The sequence below is a fragment of the Mustela lutreola genome, chromosome 13, assembly GCF_030435805.1.
Source record: "Mustela lutreola isolate mMusLut2 chromosome 13, mMusLut2.pri, whole genome shotgun sequence".
Classification (NCBI taxonomy): Eukaryota; Metazoa; Chordata; class Mammalia; order Carnivora; family Mustelidae; genus Mustela; species Mustela lutreola.
The window spans coordinates 727836-747321 of NC_081302.1; the positions used below are offsets into that span (position 1 = coordinate 727836).

The following is a 19486-nucleotide window of genomic DNA, read 5'->3' on the forward strand; positions in this document are numbered from 1 at the left end:
ACTGGAGGCGGGGGCCTTGGATGGGGCACTCTGAGCCCAGCCCTAAGGCTGCTGTGGCTTGCTTATCTATCCTCAGTCTCCCTCTTCTTGCCTTGACAATGACTTTATTCTGTGATCTCTGAATCCCGCAGCAGGCGGTGCTCCTACCCACCCATGCCTGGGCCTGGATCTGAGACACCCCGCACGGCCTTACTTGGAGAACTTACATACACTCTTCTAAGCAATGTTTTAAATGTATTTTAAATGTATTAATGTTTTTAATACATTTTAATACATGTTTTAAATGTATTAATGTTTTAAATGTATTTTAAAACTGGCACGAGCGTGCTCGCTTCGGCAGCACATATACTAAAATTGGAACGATACAGAGAAAACTGGCACGAGCGGTTTAAAATAGAGCCTACGTACAAGAGTGCACCAGCACACACAAAACAACAGGAGCCCCGTGCCCAGTGCTAGCCGTGCCAGTAGCCCCGCCGCCCCGCAGCTCTCTGACTTGACCTGCGCCCTCGTCCACTCGTCCTTCCTCTCTTAGCCCGCGCCTCCCTGCTGCCGGCTTCCAGCCCCTGCGGCGCCTCGCGCTGCCCCCCCCCCCCCCCCCCCCGCTGGGACTCTGTGTCCCTACAGCACCCGCACAAGGCTGGCCCGGCTTCAGCAGGACTGTCCCCGTCTGCAGGTGTTGCGCTCCCCGGCCCCTCAAATGTCCGAACAGACCCTTCCTCTCCTGACCCTCTACTTCCGGTCTGTGCAAAGCGCCGTAACTCGGCCTCTTTCACCCCGCCTGCCCCAGGCGAGTCCCCAGGCCGCACGCGGTCCCCTGCGGTCTCTTTTCCACCTCATTTCCGTCCTTACCTCCCCTCACTCGAATCAAGTATAAAGTCGATGTGCAGAGTGAGAAACACACCTTCTCACAATTTCCCCCTTTTTACTTTTCCCCAACTACTTTCCAATTTTCAGATTACAGCCAACAAAACTAGATGAAGAGAAAATCATGGGACTTAGTAACATAAACAAAAACGCCAGCTACTGCAGAAGTCTAACAAAAGGTTTACAATCCAAACTGTCCACCATTCAACGATACCCCCGACTTAATCAGATCCCGGTCTCTAAACTCGAAGGTTGCCAAGCCCCTCCGTTTGGGTGAAATCTCACGACGCAGCACCTGTCAGAACTCACAAGCGCGGAAAGGCCGCAAGTAATACAAGCAGGACACGTGAACAACAAAATCACCCTCAGCTCCTGCGCGCCAGGCGGGGAGCGGCTCGCTGCGGTCCGGCCGCAGGGCCGAGAAGATGAGCGGTACTCACTGTGTGCTGTGGTCTAAGTACGTGATCACGCGGTCTCCTTCTTCCTCTAAGCGCTTACTTACATGGTTAAGATACTCTGGAACCTTCCAAACACAACATTTAAGCGTGTCAGTAACAAAGACTCTTTTTTCCTTTTTTCTTAAGTAACAAAGATTCTTGGTATTACCCAAAAAGCTAAAACATTGTGGTCCTTACAAAAGTTGTTTTAAAAAGCAAAATATATATTCAAGCCAAATATGAACACAGAGGAGTGGGAGAAGTGGAAGTAGTCAAGCGGGAGGAGCACTGCAGGAGGAGTACTGTGGGAGGGGCGGGTGCACAGAAGAAACCTTCCTGGGACTTGGTTCTGGAGATCAAACTGGATGTCTAGAACAAGGGACCGGACTGCATGTCGCTGCTGTGTCCAGCTCCCAGTGCAGCTTGGGGACGAGGCCACGGGTCCCCTCCCACCACCAAGGCCCCTAGGGCAGCCCCTGGGTCGGCGGGTGCAGGCCGAGCGCGGAGCGCATCTCCGGCCCACAGAGAACAGGGTCAGCAAAAGCTAATCAAAAGAGTGCGTGTTCGCTCAAGGACGCCGAACAGCCTGGCTGCAGACCTCACAACGCACTTCATGCTTCCAGGGGCAAAGGGCATTCCTGCCCTCGCCAGATGGCACGGGAGAGGCCCCAGGACACGGGTCTCTGGCATTTGGACCTAGTGGCAGGGCAGGGCTGGGTATGGGGTGTGAAACTCCCTCTCCAAACCAAGAAGAACCGACGGCCGGTCTACGCTCCACAACGACAAGGGACCTCTGGGGACAGCCCAGAGGAGCCTCCTTCAGTCCCTGCTCTCATACTTTTGAAACCGTTACCAAGATTTTGGGTTTATATTACTATTTCATGTTTTTTCCTGTGGTTTTCCGGATAATTTTTTCAGTGTCTCACACAAAGGGAAGACTTGGGTATGACGTATCTTTCCTATTTCAGATTTAACTGTTATCCTCTTGCTTCACTTTGGGTCATTTTACACATTTCAGAAGCAACTTTACTGACCTTTTTTACCTGGGGCGGGGGACAGAAATAAACAAGTTTCTAAGTTAGAAGAAAAAAATTAAATCTTCACTGTAGTAGGAATGAAGCTCATTCCCCCGAGAATTTCAGCTAGATTGTGGCTTTCAGAAAATTCTAATAAAATGTTTATGTGGAAAGACAAATCTTTAGAAAGTACATTCAGATGAACAACTACAAAACCAAAAAATGTGATTTAAAAGTACTTCCTTGTCTCACCTCTCTTTCTTGCATTAATCGCTGGCCTTCTGCAGCATATAAACAATTAGTTTCTTCCAAAAATTTCAGTTCAAATGAATCTTTATATACCTAGGAAATGACCAAAGTTATTGATCGATTACAGGAAAGAAACCTAGCTCAGGAAGAGCTGACGTACCCGACTTCCAGGGAGCCCAGTGGCGGTGACCTGCCCTGACTCGCAGCCCCTACAACTGCATCCGGGCGGCAGGGCCGGCTCTGGGCTTGGGGACCTGGCAGCCCACACCACCGGACGCACTCTCCCCTCTGGGATTGCCGAAGGCCCTCGCCCTCTCCCTGGGGCGCTGGGTGTGTGTCTGAAGGGCTCTCTTCTGGGGCTGGTGACACAGGGCTAACTGAGCTTCGTATCCAGCCCTCGACCTCTCCTGGGTCCGCCGGTCTCCGCGGGAGTAGGTGGGCCGGGGCGGGGGCAGTACCTGCAGGTCAGACAGCATACTCAGCAGACTTCTCAGTAAGCTGCGGTCCACCGCCTCGCCGTTCCTCTCTCGTTCGATTAAGAGCAGAATCCCATCGATACTTTTACTCTGAACCATCTTGTCACTAATGATGTGGTTTCTGAAGAGTTCCAATCCCATGTCCCTGTATGAAGAGTAAAAACAAAACTGTACGTTAGCTTTACTTTTTAGAAGTCCGAGGTAAAGCTACGAGCTACAGTGACTCTCACCCTGGAAGTGTTGATCTAACCCCAGATCCCTGTGTCGAGCCCAGCTCTGCTGCATCTCCGTTTTCGGCTTTCTGTTTGCTCCTTATCAAGGCTATTTCCCGGGGTGGGTCAGGCTTTTCACCGCAAAGCCCATCAATCTTCCAAACACCGTGGCTCACATCCTTCTTCCCAGGGTGGACCTGTCGCTCTCCTGCTCTCTGCCATGGGTGAGCCGGACGTCCTGTGAGCCTCATGTCCCCGCCTCCCCCACAAAGCGCTCATCCCGGGCACCGCCCGTTCCCACACAGGCTTCCTTTTCTTCAGTACCAACTCCTTCTGCCTCAGCCACATCAGCACCCCCGCTCACTCTGCGACGCTCAGGCCCCAGGGGAGGCCGGCCCTCCCTGCCTGGGCGGCTCTCGCGCACCTGCAGCCCGAGTCTGGTCCTGCCAGGAGCAGCTTTCCCGCCTGCTGCTGTGGCCCAAGACCAGCATCATCCGTGCTCTAAGTGGAGTTTCTTGTCTCTAATGACATGATTACGTTAAACTGTGTTCATGAACCAACAGTTCAGACTAGGCAGCCCAAACAACCTGGGAACAGCAAATTATGGGCACTCCCTGCCTCAGTTTCTCCATCTGTGAAACGGAGAAAACGATCATCCGTCCAGAGCCGTACTGCAGACTCGGGATGCTGGCAGGGCTGGACCTCTTAGGACGGAACTTGCACACACCAGCTGCCATGCTGTTCATGGCGTCCCCAGCACAGCACCCTGTTTCTCTGAACAAAGGCTGCCCTCTCTGCCCGGGGCCGGCAGGCTGCAGGCCCCCACAGCGTCCAGTGCCTCGCATACAGGAGCAGAGGCTAGGGAGGGCAGAGCGGCAAGGCCGACAGCGGCACCGAACAAGGGGAGGCTTTTAAGGAGTGTCCGGAACTGCACAGACGTCAGGTACTAGAAAACGAAAAGCATCCATGGGCTCTGGCAAGCAGGGGTCGGTCAGGGAGACTCAGGTCAGGGGAACGGATGCTAAGGAAACTGGAAAAGCAAGCTGCTCCTTAAAGAACTTGGGTTGAAAGGGAACAGAGAAGAGCCCAGGAAGAGCCCACAGACGCCACGAGCAACCAGTCCAGTCAGGGCAGGCAGGGCTTTGTGAGGCAGCGGCGGGCACCCCGGGGCCAGGCAGCGTGGCGGAGGGCGTCTGCACAGGGTGTGGAAGTGGGTGACAGTGCGGCATCCCTGAAAGATGCCGCACCGTGCACAGGCAGACTGAAAGGAGGCCTCTGTGCGTGTGGCCGGTCAGCGGGCGGGAGGTGTGGGGGGGGGCGTCAGGACCCTGCGTCATGACCTCACCAGCCTCGGCCTTCCTCAGAGCTTCACTGGACCACTGGCTGGACCAGCTTCTGGATGGTCACGGAGAGCCTCGGCCCCTTGCTCCCAGCAGAGGGGAGTGGTGTGCTGCTGGCCCTGGACAGCCCTGACGCGCAGCGCCCGGTGACAGAAACGGGCCTCCCCACAGGGCCGCCACACCGGCCTGCCACCTCCATGGTAATGCTCAGCGCAGGCCGGCTGGGGGCCCGGAGGGGCTCCCCTGGTGCGGCCCTGCCCAGCTCTGCCCCCGGGACTAAGGTCCAGCTGGGTCTGGACGTGTGTGCTCGTGGGTCTGGTGGACATAAAGGATCGGCCCGAAAGGCAGCTGCAGAGGCAAGTTCGACCGCCCCCCGACACTCACCAGATAGAAGGAAGCATGGAATTCTGTAGGACGTACGTGCGGTCCAGAAACAGGAAGATACTTCTGATCATGATCTGGCGAGTAGAAAAGCATCTGTTTACGTCGCTTATTAAACATCCAAGATTAGGCCTTCCGAATCGTGACTATAGCAGCAGTCTCAAATCTAACTAACAATAACTGTTTCCTGATGTTCCCCACCAAGACCCTTATGACTGATTCCCCCGTATTTAGTTGTTCTTTTGAGGTTTAATTTTCACCTCTTTTATCCAGAAAATCTAATTACACAGATTTTAAACTATTTAACCTAAGGGATAACTTGGAAATCTGGTCATCTCTTGACTGATGTGCTGTATCTCATGGGCCTAAAGAGACACTTTAAGCTTCTTTTTTTTTTTTTTTTTTTTTTTTTTGCAGGTGACTTCTAAATTCTTTTTTTTTTTTTTTTTTTTTTTTTTTTTTATTTTTTTTTTTTTTTTTTTTTAAGATTTTATTTATTTATTTGTAAGAATGAGAGAGTGAGAGTGAGCACAGGCAGACAGAGTGGAAGGCAGAGTCAGAGGGAGAAGCAGGCTCCCTGCGGAGCAAGGAGCCCGATGCGGGACTCGATCCCAGGATGCTGGGATCATGACCTGAGCCGAAGGCAGCTGCTTAACCAACTGAGCCACCCAGGCGTCCCCACTTTAAGCTTCTTAAACCATCAGTCCTTATCACCTTGACACAAGGCTGCTGGTCACGTGTCCGACTCTCCTTTGCAAGCAGAGCATGGAGGGGACAGGCTCGTCAACGGCCCTGGGATTCTCCTGTCACAGCCACCAGCCCTGTGACTAGAGCCTTCTGAGCAGACGTTCATCTATTCTGACCACCTACCAGGTGACTATGCCGGAAAAGGGGCTCATTCATTGCCCCTTTTTACCTCACTGAGGAAACAAAAGAATGCCATCCACTCAGCAAAGCCACTGGTCCCGCTTCCACTTCCGAACAGGCCACATGAAGAAACTCATATACATAAGACCAAATTAGAATCAACACGTGCACAAAGTCAAAGACTTTGGCTTTCCAGTTCTAGTAGAAACCTCATCGGGCTTGACGGTCACGCACAAGGCAGGATAAGGAAAACTTCAGAGATCCATTCAGGATTCCTGAGCTGTCAGGCTGGTCTGAAGCTCACGGTAGCAGCCAGCCCGGCCCCAATCTAGAAAAGCAACTCACAGCCTGCTTTGCTCTGCTCTGCTGTCCAACTACATTGAGCTGAATGGCGCCATTTCACCCTAAACAGAACTTCCCTACCTCAGCCCATGGTCTGGCCCACACCGTCCCCGGGCAGGTAAGGGAAGGTGGATGAGGCCACACTTTGATTAAAAAGGAAAAAAGACGCTGCATTACAAGGGGCACATCCTCCCCGCTCCCCCACTCCCTTCTGTTCGGCTACACCGGAGGGTGAACAGGATCAAGAGGGCGCGCGCAGGGGAGACGAGGCAGCACCCCACACCTGAGGCTGGGTTCGTCGGGACAGTCAGTGCACTTACCATCTGTCTGCAATGATCCTGCCAGCACGTGTTAATCTTCTTTAAAAATAAAACACTATCTAGTGAGTCTGTGCAGATCTGCTAAGGAAAACATGCCCAATGCTGGCCAATTTACTTACTGCAGTTTTAGCCCCTTCACTGCCATTCCTGACACAGACACGGCCATCGCTGAGTTGGCAGAGGACCAGGGATGTGGGTTTTCTCCGTCGCTCACCTCCCCCCAAGCTGGTGATCAGCGCGGCCGCGTCCCCTGCCTTTCCCGCATCCCTCGAGGGGTCCTGCTGCCTGAACCCGGGCCCCAGGCCTCGTGGGTGTGGGTGGTCAGACCAAGGGAGCCGCGCTACCCCGGTGCACAGGAAGCCGGCCGACTGCTAATGGCGCCGGGGACTGGCAGCTCCAGGCAAGTGGCTGATGTCTGACCGAGAGCCTCAGTGAGAACGGATGGGAAACCCCATTCATGCTCCAAACCAGGACCACTCTCAGCTTGATAATTAGAACCTATTTTCTCAGAAAGGTCAAAATAGCGTTTCTAAGAAAAAAGAAGCCGCATTATGGGTTCCTAGAGCAAACCGCGGCCGAACGTCTGGAGCACGGCTGTCCCAGGTTTGTGCGAAGTTGGGGTCCTGAGCGTCCGCCCGCTGCTGCGTGGCTCACCAAGCCCCCTTCATGCGCGAGCTCCTCGGTCTCCCCAGCCGCATGGTGCAGACGGCGCTCGGTCTCTGCGGACCAGCACTGCAGCCGCTGAGGGGGGAGACCTGCGTCGCCTGGCTTCCGTCCCTGTGGTCCTAGCTCCAGGACACTCGACCAGGAATGAGCTTCCCTGGGGTTCCACTTCCTCAGAGACGGTGTGAGGTTAGACATAAAATCCACGGCACGTAAAGGAGAAAAAGCCCACGGCCAGCGTGTGACATGTCGAATCAGACAAACATCAGTGTCTTCAGTTGGCAGGGAGGTGTGCAGAGGGCGAGGCACAGCCAGGCCTTTGGGGAGGGGACAGAAGATCAACAGTGCCCCGAGGGACTGACGGGCACACCTGCATCTCTTCACACCAGCGAGGCGAGCTGACCACAACCACAGTGGTCCTGGCCAAGCATTTTACTTCTTTCTCTCGAGACTTTGCTAGTAAGTTTTTACACAGTCCTAGGAAAGAACTACTAGTTCAATGGTTAACACCCTGTTCTCAAAGAAGCATTTTACGACTGCCCACATTTACAGCGGCATACAGTATTAGAACCTTGCACAGACAGTCTGAACAAAGAAGAGTCACACGCCTTTTAGACAGGTGCCACTGCAGCGGGGACCCAGCAGCTCTGGCGCCTGCGGCTGCACATGGGCCACTCGAGGTGTGGCCCACACGAAGGCCATCTCCACAGGCCGTCTGTACCAGCTGAGGGCCGAGGCACCAGGGAGGCCGCCCACGCTGAGACACACACCAGCCAACCTGACCGCCCCGACAGCCCCCGTGCTCTAATAGGCAGGCAGCACCCCGCCCTGCACAGGGTTTCCTTGGCAGGGAGAGGCCCATGTGCTGAGCTCATCGAGAGAGGCTTCTCCTTCAACAGCTGGCAGAGGTCAGTAACTTCTGGCCACTCCCCATGGAACGCAGCAGCAAGCGGTCGGCTGGGCCTCAAGGGTGGCACACACAGAGCTCCAGCCCTCCAGGTGTCGAAACCTAGAGCCTCACACAAGCACCGCTGGGCCGCACGGCAGGCAGCTCGCACTTCACGGGTTCCCGACACCGTCCCCTCCTGTCTGGAGAAGGACCAGATGCAAGTGAGGGTTTAAGCAGCCTACCAGCCTCCAGACAGCAAACTAATACCGTGGCAACAAGCTGACACACCACATTAACAGCTACGTGTTCCCAGGACTGCAAAGATTAAACGAAGAGAAGAAATCAGGAACAGCGCTCACGCCGGAGTAGAAACGTGACCAGGTCTGTCTGTGCCGTGTCTCCTAAAGCAGGCCACTCTGCTCCGACCACAGAGCGCGCGGCCTCGGAGCTGGCCGGCAGCAGCAGACACGCCAGGTCCACGGATCCGCTCCACACGACACCAGTGGTTCGTCATGAACAGCCCTCCCCCAAACCCAGTCTGCCCATCCGAGGGCAGAGAACTCTCGCCTAATGGTTCCCAAAGTTCACAGGTCGGGCGATTCACTTCCTGCCTCCCTCAGGCCCTCATCAGTCCACAAAGCCCACAGAGGAAAAGCACACAGCGCCCACCTCTGAACCCCAGCACGAACCTGGGGCCACGCTCCAGCTCTGCCCCCTTCCAGCTGACGAAGAGGGTGCCGTGCCAGAGCAAGGGCCCTGCACACGGAAGGCCCCTGAAAGCGTGAGCACAGAGGGTCTTCGTAAAGAAGCCCCCCGTGGGGCAGGAAGACACAGGAAGTCGTGAAGCCGCCGACTCGTGCACCTTTCTGCCCTGTGGGCTGCGCTGCTTCTGTGCAGGATTCCAGCCCCAACACCCCACGTAGGGCCGCCAGGGCTCCTGCAGCTAACCACAGCTGTGACAACGTGCAGCTCAGACTCCAAGGACAGTCTGGTTTGCCATTTAGGAAGAGGCCCTCGTGAACCGAGCCCTGGTGCGTGGCACATCCCCCCCGGTTGCACCGTCCGCCGCCCAGGTTGGCACATGGCGGAGAGGCAGCGCCTGGGGACGGCCTCCGTTTGGGAGAAGGGAGTGGGGAGTGGGTAAGTGCAGAACTGATCACACGCGTGAGCAAGCACCTGAGGAGAACCGCAGGAGGGTCCCTTGGTCTCCCCAAGCACCTCTCCTGCTACAGGCCGCGGACGCAGAGCAAGGTGCAGCCCTTCAGTCAGAGAGCAACCCAGAGACTGGAGAAAGCCGGACACGCTGACCCCGACACACGACCGCCCCAAGTGTCTGGGCATCCGCGGCAGCTCTGCCACTGGCCCCTCGTCATGCCCGCACCTTCCTCCCGGCAGGCACAGCCCCTCCCCTGCATGACTGGCCGCCCTCTCCTCACCGTGCAGTTTCTGAAATGTGTATCCTCTGCTCCTGAGAACCCTCCCCCAACCCCGGCCCAGCGTTTAAAGCTTCGTCTTCCTGTCTGTTGCCAGGACTGGAGGTCGGGGGACACTGGCCTCCCTTGTCACGGGTCTTTTCCTGCTGGATTGCTTCCCACACCTGCGAGGGCTCTCAGATGTGCAGACGATGGCCAAAGCCTCTGGAGGTACATGCAGATTCAAAGCCAAGCGGCAGCCCTGAACGCCAGCAGCCCTCCCGGGGCCGGTCGAGCCACAGTGCTCTGGCTCTCTGCGTGCATCTCGTGGCCCACTCCTTCTGGCCGGCGACACCCTGCCCTTCCTGTCCAATGCGACTCGGGTCCCCTCCTCTGGGAAGCTCCGCCCAAGCCGGCCGCCCCCTGCACTGCCGCTCCTGCCCCTGATTCTAGCAACTCGGCATCTCAGAACTCAAGGGGCCTCTCCCTAGTGGAGACAAAAGATGGCGGAGCGTCACTTGAACTTTTCTCTTCTCTGAAATACTCGGTAATTTCTATAAGCACAGTGTGTCACAGCCTCGAGGACACGTGACAAGCCCCTTGCCTCGGTCACCGCGCTGTGACTACCGGGAGGGCAGAGAGCAGGTGCGGCAATCGTCTCCCCCGTGTGCCGTCGGCGGGCCGGGCAGGAAGGAAGCGCTGCTGAACGAGTGACTCAGGAACGCATCTGTGTGAGTCACAGGCAGGGTCAGCCGGGAGGAGGGGGATTTCATCGGGCAACCCAGCAGTCCCGGACGAGGTCTCTGTGAGACCAGCTACGTGAGGAGTGAGCACACCAGTTCTCCCTCACGTGTGCCCGTCTGCAAACAAGAACTTGGGGATCTGCTGGCGGCTTGTAGAAGCCTGGGTTCTAGCTACCCTTCAGACGCCAGCATCCTGAAGTGGGTTCCTGGACTCGTCCCCAGCCTCCGGGACTCCTGAGCTGTGGCACTGAGGCCGGAGGGGTGCCTCTGTGTACCCTCAGAAGACGGCTTTGAGATGTAATGCATGCTGGCCATCTTCCATAAGTTCAACGGTGTGGTCACCGTGGTCCTGAAGGACAGAGCTGCGCCAGAAAATACCGCAGAGCTGTAGTTACAGATGCCGAGGCAAGAGGATCAAAATGGACTCTGCTCACCCACGTCTGCAGAGACCCCTTGCTTGAGGCCGCACCGCAGGGCTTCACAGCCACGGGCAATCCCGAGCCCCATCAGCAGGCATCAGCACTACGGGGGCTGCCCTGAGGGATTTCCACAAGCTCTGAGAGCTCCCATTTCTCAAGGTGAGGGTACAGGACAGAAAAGATTCCTTTAGCTAGAAAACAAAGTCAGAAATGAACAGGTTCAGGCTACCGACCACAAACGAAGAGAGAGACCCAGAAAGAGCGGCCCCAGACAGGTGCCGCAAAGCGAAGCCCACCCAGGAGGCACGAGGAAGCTGCAGGGGCGGGCTGAGGCCAGACAGCAGAGGTGCACAGGGCCGGAGGAGCCCCGCATCTGGACACCAGCCAAACTCGAAGACACCCCTGTTCCCGTGTCGTAGCCTGTAACTCCCTCTCTGGACCCTGGGAGGGCTTTGAGCATGAGGGTCACATCACACAATCCCGTCCAGCAGACCAGAGAGGGGCCCTCTCCTGCTGGTTCAGATGAAGCAAACAACCCTGGTGCCTGAGAGGCCTTGCGGTGAGAAGCCAGGGCGGCCTCCAGGGGCTGAGCAGCGTCTGTCCCGCCACAGAGGAAGGGGAGCTCCGCCCCCACCGCGGCAAGCCTGCAAGGTGGCTTCAGGCGAGACCCCGACCGGCCGGCCCCATGCTTTCAGCCAGATAGATCCTGAGCGGAGAACCCACTGAGCCCAGCCGTGATGCCCCACACACGCAGCTGAGCCTACAGATGGGTACTGGCTTTCGTCGCCAAGTCCTTGGGAACTGGAGACACATCCCAGAAGACAAGATAAAAGGATGGCAGGCAGAATAAAATTAAGACACTTTCCAGAACTCACCCTAAATACTTCAACCAGACCCAATAAATGGACACTCTATTGCTTTAAGCAGATACGTAATTTAAATGTTAAAAATTCTACTTAAAAAAAGTCTTTTATATTAGACCACATGAAACTTAAGTTAGGTTTTGTTCTATAAATGGGAATTTTAAAAGCTGTTATTTTAATATTAAGGATACTCATTAGTTCTTTATCCTACTAATGTTTAGTCTCAAAGGATTTAGGTAACGGACAGAAACCCATGAGCCAGAAAAAGGATATTCTCTGAACTGGAGGATCTGTGCTTGGACGTGATCTTCACAGACCTGGCGCAGCTGCTTGTACAGCGTTGGGGAAACTTTGTGAGAACAGAGATTTTCAACAGCCTGAAAACAAAAGGAACAAGTGAATTATTCACCGTGAATAACAAATCAGGTCTTTAAAAAGCCCCGTGTGTACACACACTAAAGATCACAGCCGTCAGAGAGGCGCCCCGCCCCCCACACGTCCACAAGCACGGGCACAGTTAGGAGCCAGTGCAGGGCAATGACTATCTGAAGCCCGGGGCCCGGTCAGGGCTCGGCAGCAACGGTGACAACAGTGGCTGTGGAACACGGTGTGACAGTCACATGGTGTGAGCGCACCATGTCTGAGTGGCCACCACACAGCAACCTTCCAACCTGGCCACACACAACGTCACCCGGGGACATCAGAGGAAAGCCGGGCGCTCCCACTCACTCGTCTGAGGCGAGGGCGCAGGAGAGCTGTGTGAGCGTCACGTGCAACGGGCCGACCCTCGTGCCCGCCGTCCAAGCGGGGGGCGCAGCCGCAGGCCGTTCCAAGGAACAGTGCCAAGGCCCAGGTGACAGACCAGGTTGTGTCGTTTCCTATTTACCGTTCCTCAAGGTCAGTCAGTGATTTACTTACGTTTGTCTCAATGAAGAAACAAGTTTTTCAGGAAGAAACATTTTTTAAAAAATATTTTTGACACACATCAAAAAAATGTTTATATATTCCCTCCAGTTCCAGTAAAATTTTTCAAATCCCATGTACAATACCAACATCTCATTTACTCCAAAGGAGATACTAAAAGCAAACGTAATTTTTTCTGACTAGTTTTGAGCCATTTAAAAAAAAATTGGGGATACATTGCCTTGAAACACTTTGGAATCTAAATTTAACTCAAAAACTGTACTCTTGAGAAAATAAAAATAACAAGTTTTTATAAAGTTATTCACTGCAGTAACACTTAAAACATTAATAGTCCTCATACTTAATGTTACACAAAGTGCTACACATTAGCCTGCGTTGAAAAATACGGTAACCGTGATGTGGAACATACACATGTTCAAAAGACTACAAGAGAGCAGAGCGCAGGGGTGGGGTGGGGTGAGGAGGTGGGGGGGAGCGGTGGCGGGGGTGACCATAAAAAGGACGACTTCTTGGCAGGTTTATCATCAGGGTACCACCACCACCACAGCAAGGTGTGGTGCTTGCTATATAGGTGTGTCTTGCCATAGAAATAAAGCCTCGTGTACATTCAGTGCTGAAATCCCCCGACTTTTCTTTTCTTTTAAAGATTTTATTGATTTATTTGACAGAGAGATCACAAGCAGGCAGAGAGGCAGGCAGAGAGAGAGAGAGGGAAGCAGGCTCCCGGCTGAGCAGAGAGCCCGATGTGGGGCTCGATCCCAGGACCCTGAGCTCATGACCTGAGCCGATGGCCGAGGCTTCACCCACTGAGCCCCCAGGCGCCCCCCCCTGATCTTTCTTAAACTCTGCGACTCCTTCACTTCGTAGTCCGGTCGGTACAACTCAGAGATCTATCCTTTTCCTTCTTAAAAAAACCAAGATGACCTGATGACAAATGCTTCTGCTCCAGTAAGTCGATCATTAGGGGATCCCACAAACATAATTATCACGAAATGTTTTGAATGTAATACATAAAACGTATTTTGTTTGGTAAAGATCCAGAGAAGCTGGAACAAGAAGTCACTGAAGGGAACCACTACGAATGTTCTAGTTCCCGAAGCAGGACTCAGCGCCCTCAAAGCCCCCTCTCTCCAGCTGTGAGAGGCTGTCACTGTGGGTTTTCCAACACTGTTTCTCATCCTATCTGGACAGACTTGCTGTTCACCTGAAGCACACAGATTCGTTCTGTATTTAAGCCTGAGGACTTGGGGCCTCTTCAACCACAGGCAAACCCAGAGGAGCCGGGTTAGCCATGGGTGCTGTCCTTTCTCGAGTCTGCTGAGTCACTGCTAGAGTCTTACATTACAGGGAGCACAGAGGGCGGCCCCACTCACAGGGCCCTGGCAGACGTCTCTGCCCAGCACCGTCACATGGAAGCCCCTCCCCAAACCGAGGCATACTTTGGATTTAGGAATGCCTTCTCTGGCCTATAGAGTACTCAGTCTGACCTGTATAGGGGGTGAGGGGGATAGGGGGTGCCTCTGACATTCCCTACTCATCTTTTCAAGTGTCCTAACAGAGAAGAGGAATTTGCCTAATCCAACGATTAGAGGTGGGCAAGTAGCACCTGTGTGAGGATAAAGGCTCCGGCTTGGCAGCAGACACTGCTTGTCTGAACCGCCCACAGCTCAGCTCTCTAATCTAAGTCCTCCAGGCCTCCACACCCAACCCCTTCAGGCTGCTGTCCGTGTTAGGACAGCCGAGCAGGGCAGCATCAAATGCCTGTTTATTTGCAGGGCCAAGCCCTCAGCCCCAAGCGACGCTTGTCCCTCGGTGGCAGAATGCCCAGCCAGGCATGCTGCGGGGTGGGGACAAAGCCTGGCAGCCATGCAGTGCGGGCACGCGGTTCTGGCCGCTGATCTGCTTCCATAAAGGCCTTGAGGACCAAAGCTGAGATCAGAGAGAAAAAGGAGTAAAACATGCCACAGTGTGAAAAATCACAAAAGTGAGAGCAGGCCGGCACTAGGAGCTGTTTAAGTAGATGAGGGGAAAATGAGAAGCTCCCCCAGCCCTGGAGAAAACCACACCTCGGGCCAACCCCTGTAAGGAGAGTGCACCGGCTGGGGCTCCCGGCACAGCACACCTCGCACAAACAGGCACGCGCAGATCAGGGCGGAAGGCGGCAGCGACCGCCCCACGGTGAGCAGTAGCCGGTCTGGAAGACGGGCCCTAAACGGCAGCCCCACTGAAAGGTGCTGAGCTCACCACCTGGGAAGAAGGCACCGACAGGGCTCTACGCCCCCAGATTTCTACCTGTAAGAAATGAGTAAAGGAGGTAAAAACTCAATCCGATCCGAGTGAGGGAGATTTGAGGAACGGGAAGTGCCAGGGCCCGTGTGGCTGTGTTTACCAGCAGACTCCCGGTCCCAGAGCCAGCCACCTCCAGAAACAACCAGCCCTGTTGAGTGCTGAGACTGCTGGCTTACGAAATCCTTTCTTTTTTAAAGATTTATTTATTTGGGGGGCGCCTGGGTGGTTCAAGGGGTTAAGCCTCTGCCTTCAGCTCAGGTTATGGTCCCAGGATCCTGGGATCGAGTCCCACATCGGGCTCTCTGCTCGGCGGGGAGCCTGCTTCCTCCTCTCTCTCTGCCTGCCTCTCTGCCTACTTGGGATCTCTGTCAGAAAAATACATAAAATCTCTTTTAAAAATTTATTTATTTGACAGAGAGAGAGAGAGAGAGAGATAGCACGCGCACACAAGCAGGGGAAGCAGCAGAGGGAGAGCGAAAAGCAGGCTCTCTCTTGGGCAGTGAGCCTGACACAGGGCTCAATCCCAGAATCCTGAGATCAGGACCGGAGCTGAAGGCAGACGTTCAGCAAACACTTAAGCGACCGAGCTCCCAGGCACCCCCATGAAATCGCTTCTATTAAGCCAAATAGATTGAAGTTTGCAGATTTTCCTGTTTTTGAATAACTTATGTACTGAGTTCACTGTTGGTTAATTTGTTACTTTCTCAAATTGGGCCATCAAGTGATGTCTGCGCGTCTACTGTGCAGGGCTTTTCACTCTGTCGCATCTGTCCGCGCCGTCCTACTAGCGCTTTCGATACCCACGTCCGCATTTTCCTTCACTTGATTATCACCAGGCGGCGTGGTTTCAGACATGAGTCGGACTCGAGACAGCAGAGCCTTCCTCAGAACAACAGGTCCCCCATGATGGCTTTGTGTCTGGGCATCAAAACTGCCAGAAATCAACATTAGCCCTTCCCTGAAACTCTTCTTGAAAACGCAGCCTTCGGTTTTCCGTTGTTTCATTACGGTAACAAAGAGGACTAAAACGTAGAGACAGGAGACACACCAGATAAACTTTCTCCCACAGGTAGTGACTAGAAGGTCTAAAGCCCAGGTCTTTGAACAGACTAAAAAGTACTATGCACTGAAAACGTTCTCCTCATGAAGACTTGCCCATCACCACTCTTGGCACCTCCCTCTTCACTAAGCAGAGTGACAAAGAAATGACAAGTGGACTATAGCTGACACCCGGGGGTCTATCTGTGAAAGGGATGCCTTGATGGGGGGATAAGAGACCCCACGTTGAGAAACACATCAACACCAAACCATCTTGAAGACGTCCTCAAAAAAAACCCAAAATAACTTTCACACTTCAGTAAGAATTGTTACTTTTGCACGAGATTCTTCGGCAAAGTATACGCCACACCACCTCAGAGAACAGACTTTATTTCGAAACAAGAGGTCAAGTGCACTGCCTCCTTTATCCCAGACCAGGGAAGCACACAGTCAGTAACTGCACAATGACGTCACTTACTATTTCTGTCCTGCTGGCTGCCCGCAGATCTGAGCAGCTCACTCCACAGCCCTGTCTTGAACCGCGCGGGGAAGGTCTGAGTGGCCAGGAGTTTGCCTGTGCCCACACCCCTGGAAAGTCAGTCAGCGGACCCCCACTGGGCCCTCCTGCGGTGCCCACACAATGGAACGTGTGATCCCATTTGAGGGGTAAGCCCCTCTGGCCCTCAGGGTCCCAAGACACCACGTGGACACTCAGGGCACTTGCGGTAGTATCAGTGGAGACCCTCACGGGACATCCTGCTGGGTAAAAGCTACTGCGAAGTCACTCTACTGAGGAAAACAACGGGAAAGAAATACCAGATTGAATATCCAGGAAAAGAGGAATCATCTGCTCTACCTGTGCCGCATGGTATTTTCTTAAACTAAAAACCTATGAGGGTTTAGATGTTTGACAGGACTCCTGCTTCTGGTCAAGAAAAAATAGACTAGACTAGCCCTTCTCCCTGAATTTACCAAAAACCACACAAAATACACAAAAGGAGCATCTGTGTGGCTCCATCAGTTAAGTGTCCCAACTCTCGACTTGGGCTCAGGCCATGACTTCGGGCTTGTGAGATGGAGCCCAGTGTTGAGCTCTGCACTGGGTATGGAGTCTGCTCTCTTTAAGATTCGCTCTCTCTTCCTCCCCTCTGCCCCTCTTCGGCAGCACCCCTGCCAAAAAAAAAAAAAAAGAAAAAAGAAAAGCAGCATCCATTTTCAAAGCACTGCACGCTGGCCTGTGACAGACGGTGATCTCTGGGAGACAGAAAAGAAGCCCCAGCACCCCAACTTCTTATATCCCCGTTTCCAGGCTGCGGAGTGGGTACCAGGAGCTGAAGTTTGAGTCTCCAAAACAAGGGTCCAGAGGGAAGAGATGCAGCCAGAGAGGAGCTTGCAGATGAGCAAGGAGACCTCAAGGGAGCCCCCTCCCCGAGGATTCAGCAGAGCGATGACCAGGACCTACGTGTGAGAAACTGTCAGATTCAGAGACAACCGTGTCTGGTGCCCAGAGAGGACCAGGAATAGCACCTTCCTACAAGCCAGAGTGGAAAACCACATGAGACTAGGCACTAAATACTCATTCAGGAAGGGTTTGCCCCAATTGTGGGACAATTAGCCTTGGACAAAATACTGCTCTCGTCCTGCCCAGCAAATCTTAGAAACACGACTCTAAATGATTAAACTGTTCCCAAATAATTTAACAGGTCTGCAGGGAAGCTCAGAATATTTATAGAAATACAAAAATATCAATCACACGTCTGACAATCAAAGATTATCCGACGTGCAAAGAAGAAAACGCAACCCTTACTGGGGAGAAAAAGAATTCAAAAGTGGCCTGGAACCAACACTGAAACCGCTATTCTAAGGCCATTCCCTAAGCTCGGAAGTTACCCAATGACAGGGAAGGCACAGAAAAGATTCCAGTGAGCATCTGGAGAGAACACCGACGCACGCGACAAAAATCCCACCAGACAGCAGTCCTGGCAGATGCCGTGCTGCAGAAGATCAGTGACCCTTCCAGACAGGAGTGACCCGAACAGCTCTACGGACACTGAAGAAATGTGTCGTTCACGAGCTCCCGCTGAGAGCCGATGTTGGCGATCCACTGGGGGTTCTCTCAAACAGCTAAGGAAAAAATAATACCAATTCTATACAACCTCTTACAAAAAATTAAAAGGAGGGACTATTTGGCACTCTGAAACCAAATGCAAATACAGTACGAGAAAACACACCACCACCTTCTGTGATCACAAATGCAAAAATGAATACAGTGTTAGCAAAACGAGTCCAGCAACATATAACAAAATAAGACCCCACTACCAAGTCAGATTTATCTGAGGTCTGCAGGACAGTCCTACCGTCTGGAAAGCCAATCAATACGATAAGCTGAGAAAACGAGTCATACAATCACCTCAACAGGCACCGAAGAATTCACCAAAATCCAAAAGGTGCTTCTGGTAAGTTCTCAGCAAACTGTGAAAAGGAGGTCCCTCAATCTGACAATGGGCTTTTGAAAAAACCACACCTGACATCATACTCCGTGATGAAAGACTGAAGGCTCTTCCCACAGGAGCCCCACAAGGACGTCGGCTTCTACCACCTCTACTCACCATCGTTCTGGAGGGTCTGAACGGTGAGCAGAGGTAAGAGAACGAAACACAAGGCAGGAAGATTAGAAAGGAAGAAGTGTGGGGCACCTGGGGGGCTCCGTGGGTTAAGCCTCTGCCTTCGGCTCAGGTCATGATCTCAGGGTCCTGGGATCGAGTCCCGCATCGGGCTCTCTGCTCAGCGGGGAGTCTGCTTCCTCCTCTCTCTCTGCCTGCCTCTCTGCCTACTTGTGATCTCTGTCTGTCAAATAAATAAATAAAATCTTAAAAAAAAAAAAAAAAAGGAAGGAAGAAGTGAAATCATCTTTGCTCAAAGGTGACATGACTTTACGTAAAAAATCTGACGGAATCTGCAAGAAGCTACTGGAAGTAGCGTTAGCAAGAGAGCACCATCCGAGAGCGACACATAAACAGTCCTACTTCTACACACTAGCACGAACCGGAAACCCTAACGTACACCACCACCTGCAACCACCAGCAGAAACATCACACGCTTATGGGTAAATCTCACAGATGAGGTACAAGACTTGTACACGGAAGTAAAAACAACCGGAAATCGAGGAAGACTAGACAGACCCGTGCCTTGTGATCAGCTGGTGGGCATGGTGCCATCGAGGCATCAGCATCCGTCACACTGATCGAGAACCTGACACAATCCTCATCAAAATCCTAGCAGACATTTCTGCGGAAATAGGCAAACAGATTCTAACATCCATACGAGAATCCAGAGGACCACTACACATGTACTCAGGAGGCTAAAGTTTTTTAAAAATCTGAAAAAACAAGTGTGAGCAAGAACACAGGAAAGCTGGTGCTCGCACACCTCACTGTGCAGCACTAGACGGTCCAGCCACTCTGCAAACGGACGACTCCTAACAAGGTAAGTGCTCACTCTGCTCACGACTCTGAGACTCCACTTCTAGGTCTTCACCCAGGAGCAGTGAACATGTGTACCAGGAGACTTGGGTGTCCACGTCTGTAACAGCCAGACCCATGACCCCCAACTGGCGATCCCAATGTCTGTGACCCTGAGGAAAGGTGGCCCGGGTCTCCCCAGCAAGGAGCCGACAAATCACTGCCGCTCAACGGCTTGACCCTCCCCAGCACTACCCTGATGGGAGGACGCCAGGCAC

General features: G+C 53.3%; 1 protein-coding gene across 1 annotated transcript in view; it reads right to left on the reverse strand.

The window, feature by feature from the left end:
* The window catches only part of CUL4A (cullin 4A), a 42793-nt gene that overhangs the window by 21289 nt on the left and 2018 nt on the right, over positions 1-19486 (reverse strand). The window contains exons 3-8 of the mRNA XM_059144659.1: positions 11769-11873; positions 6508-6576; positions 4982-5055; positions 3028-3190; positions 2573-2662; positions 1308-1390 (exon numbers count right to left, since the gene is read on the reverse strand). Coding sequence (XP_059000642.1) covers positions 1308-1390; positions 2573-2662; positions 3028-3190; positions 4982-5055; positions 6508-6576; positions 11769-11873 — 584 coding nt within the window. The remainder of the gene's footprint in view (positions 1-1307; positions 1391-2572; positions 2663-3027; positions 3191-4981; positions 5056-6507; positions 6577-11768; positions 11874-19486) is intronic.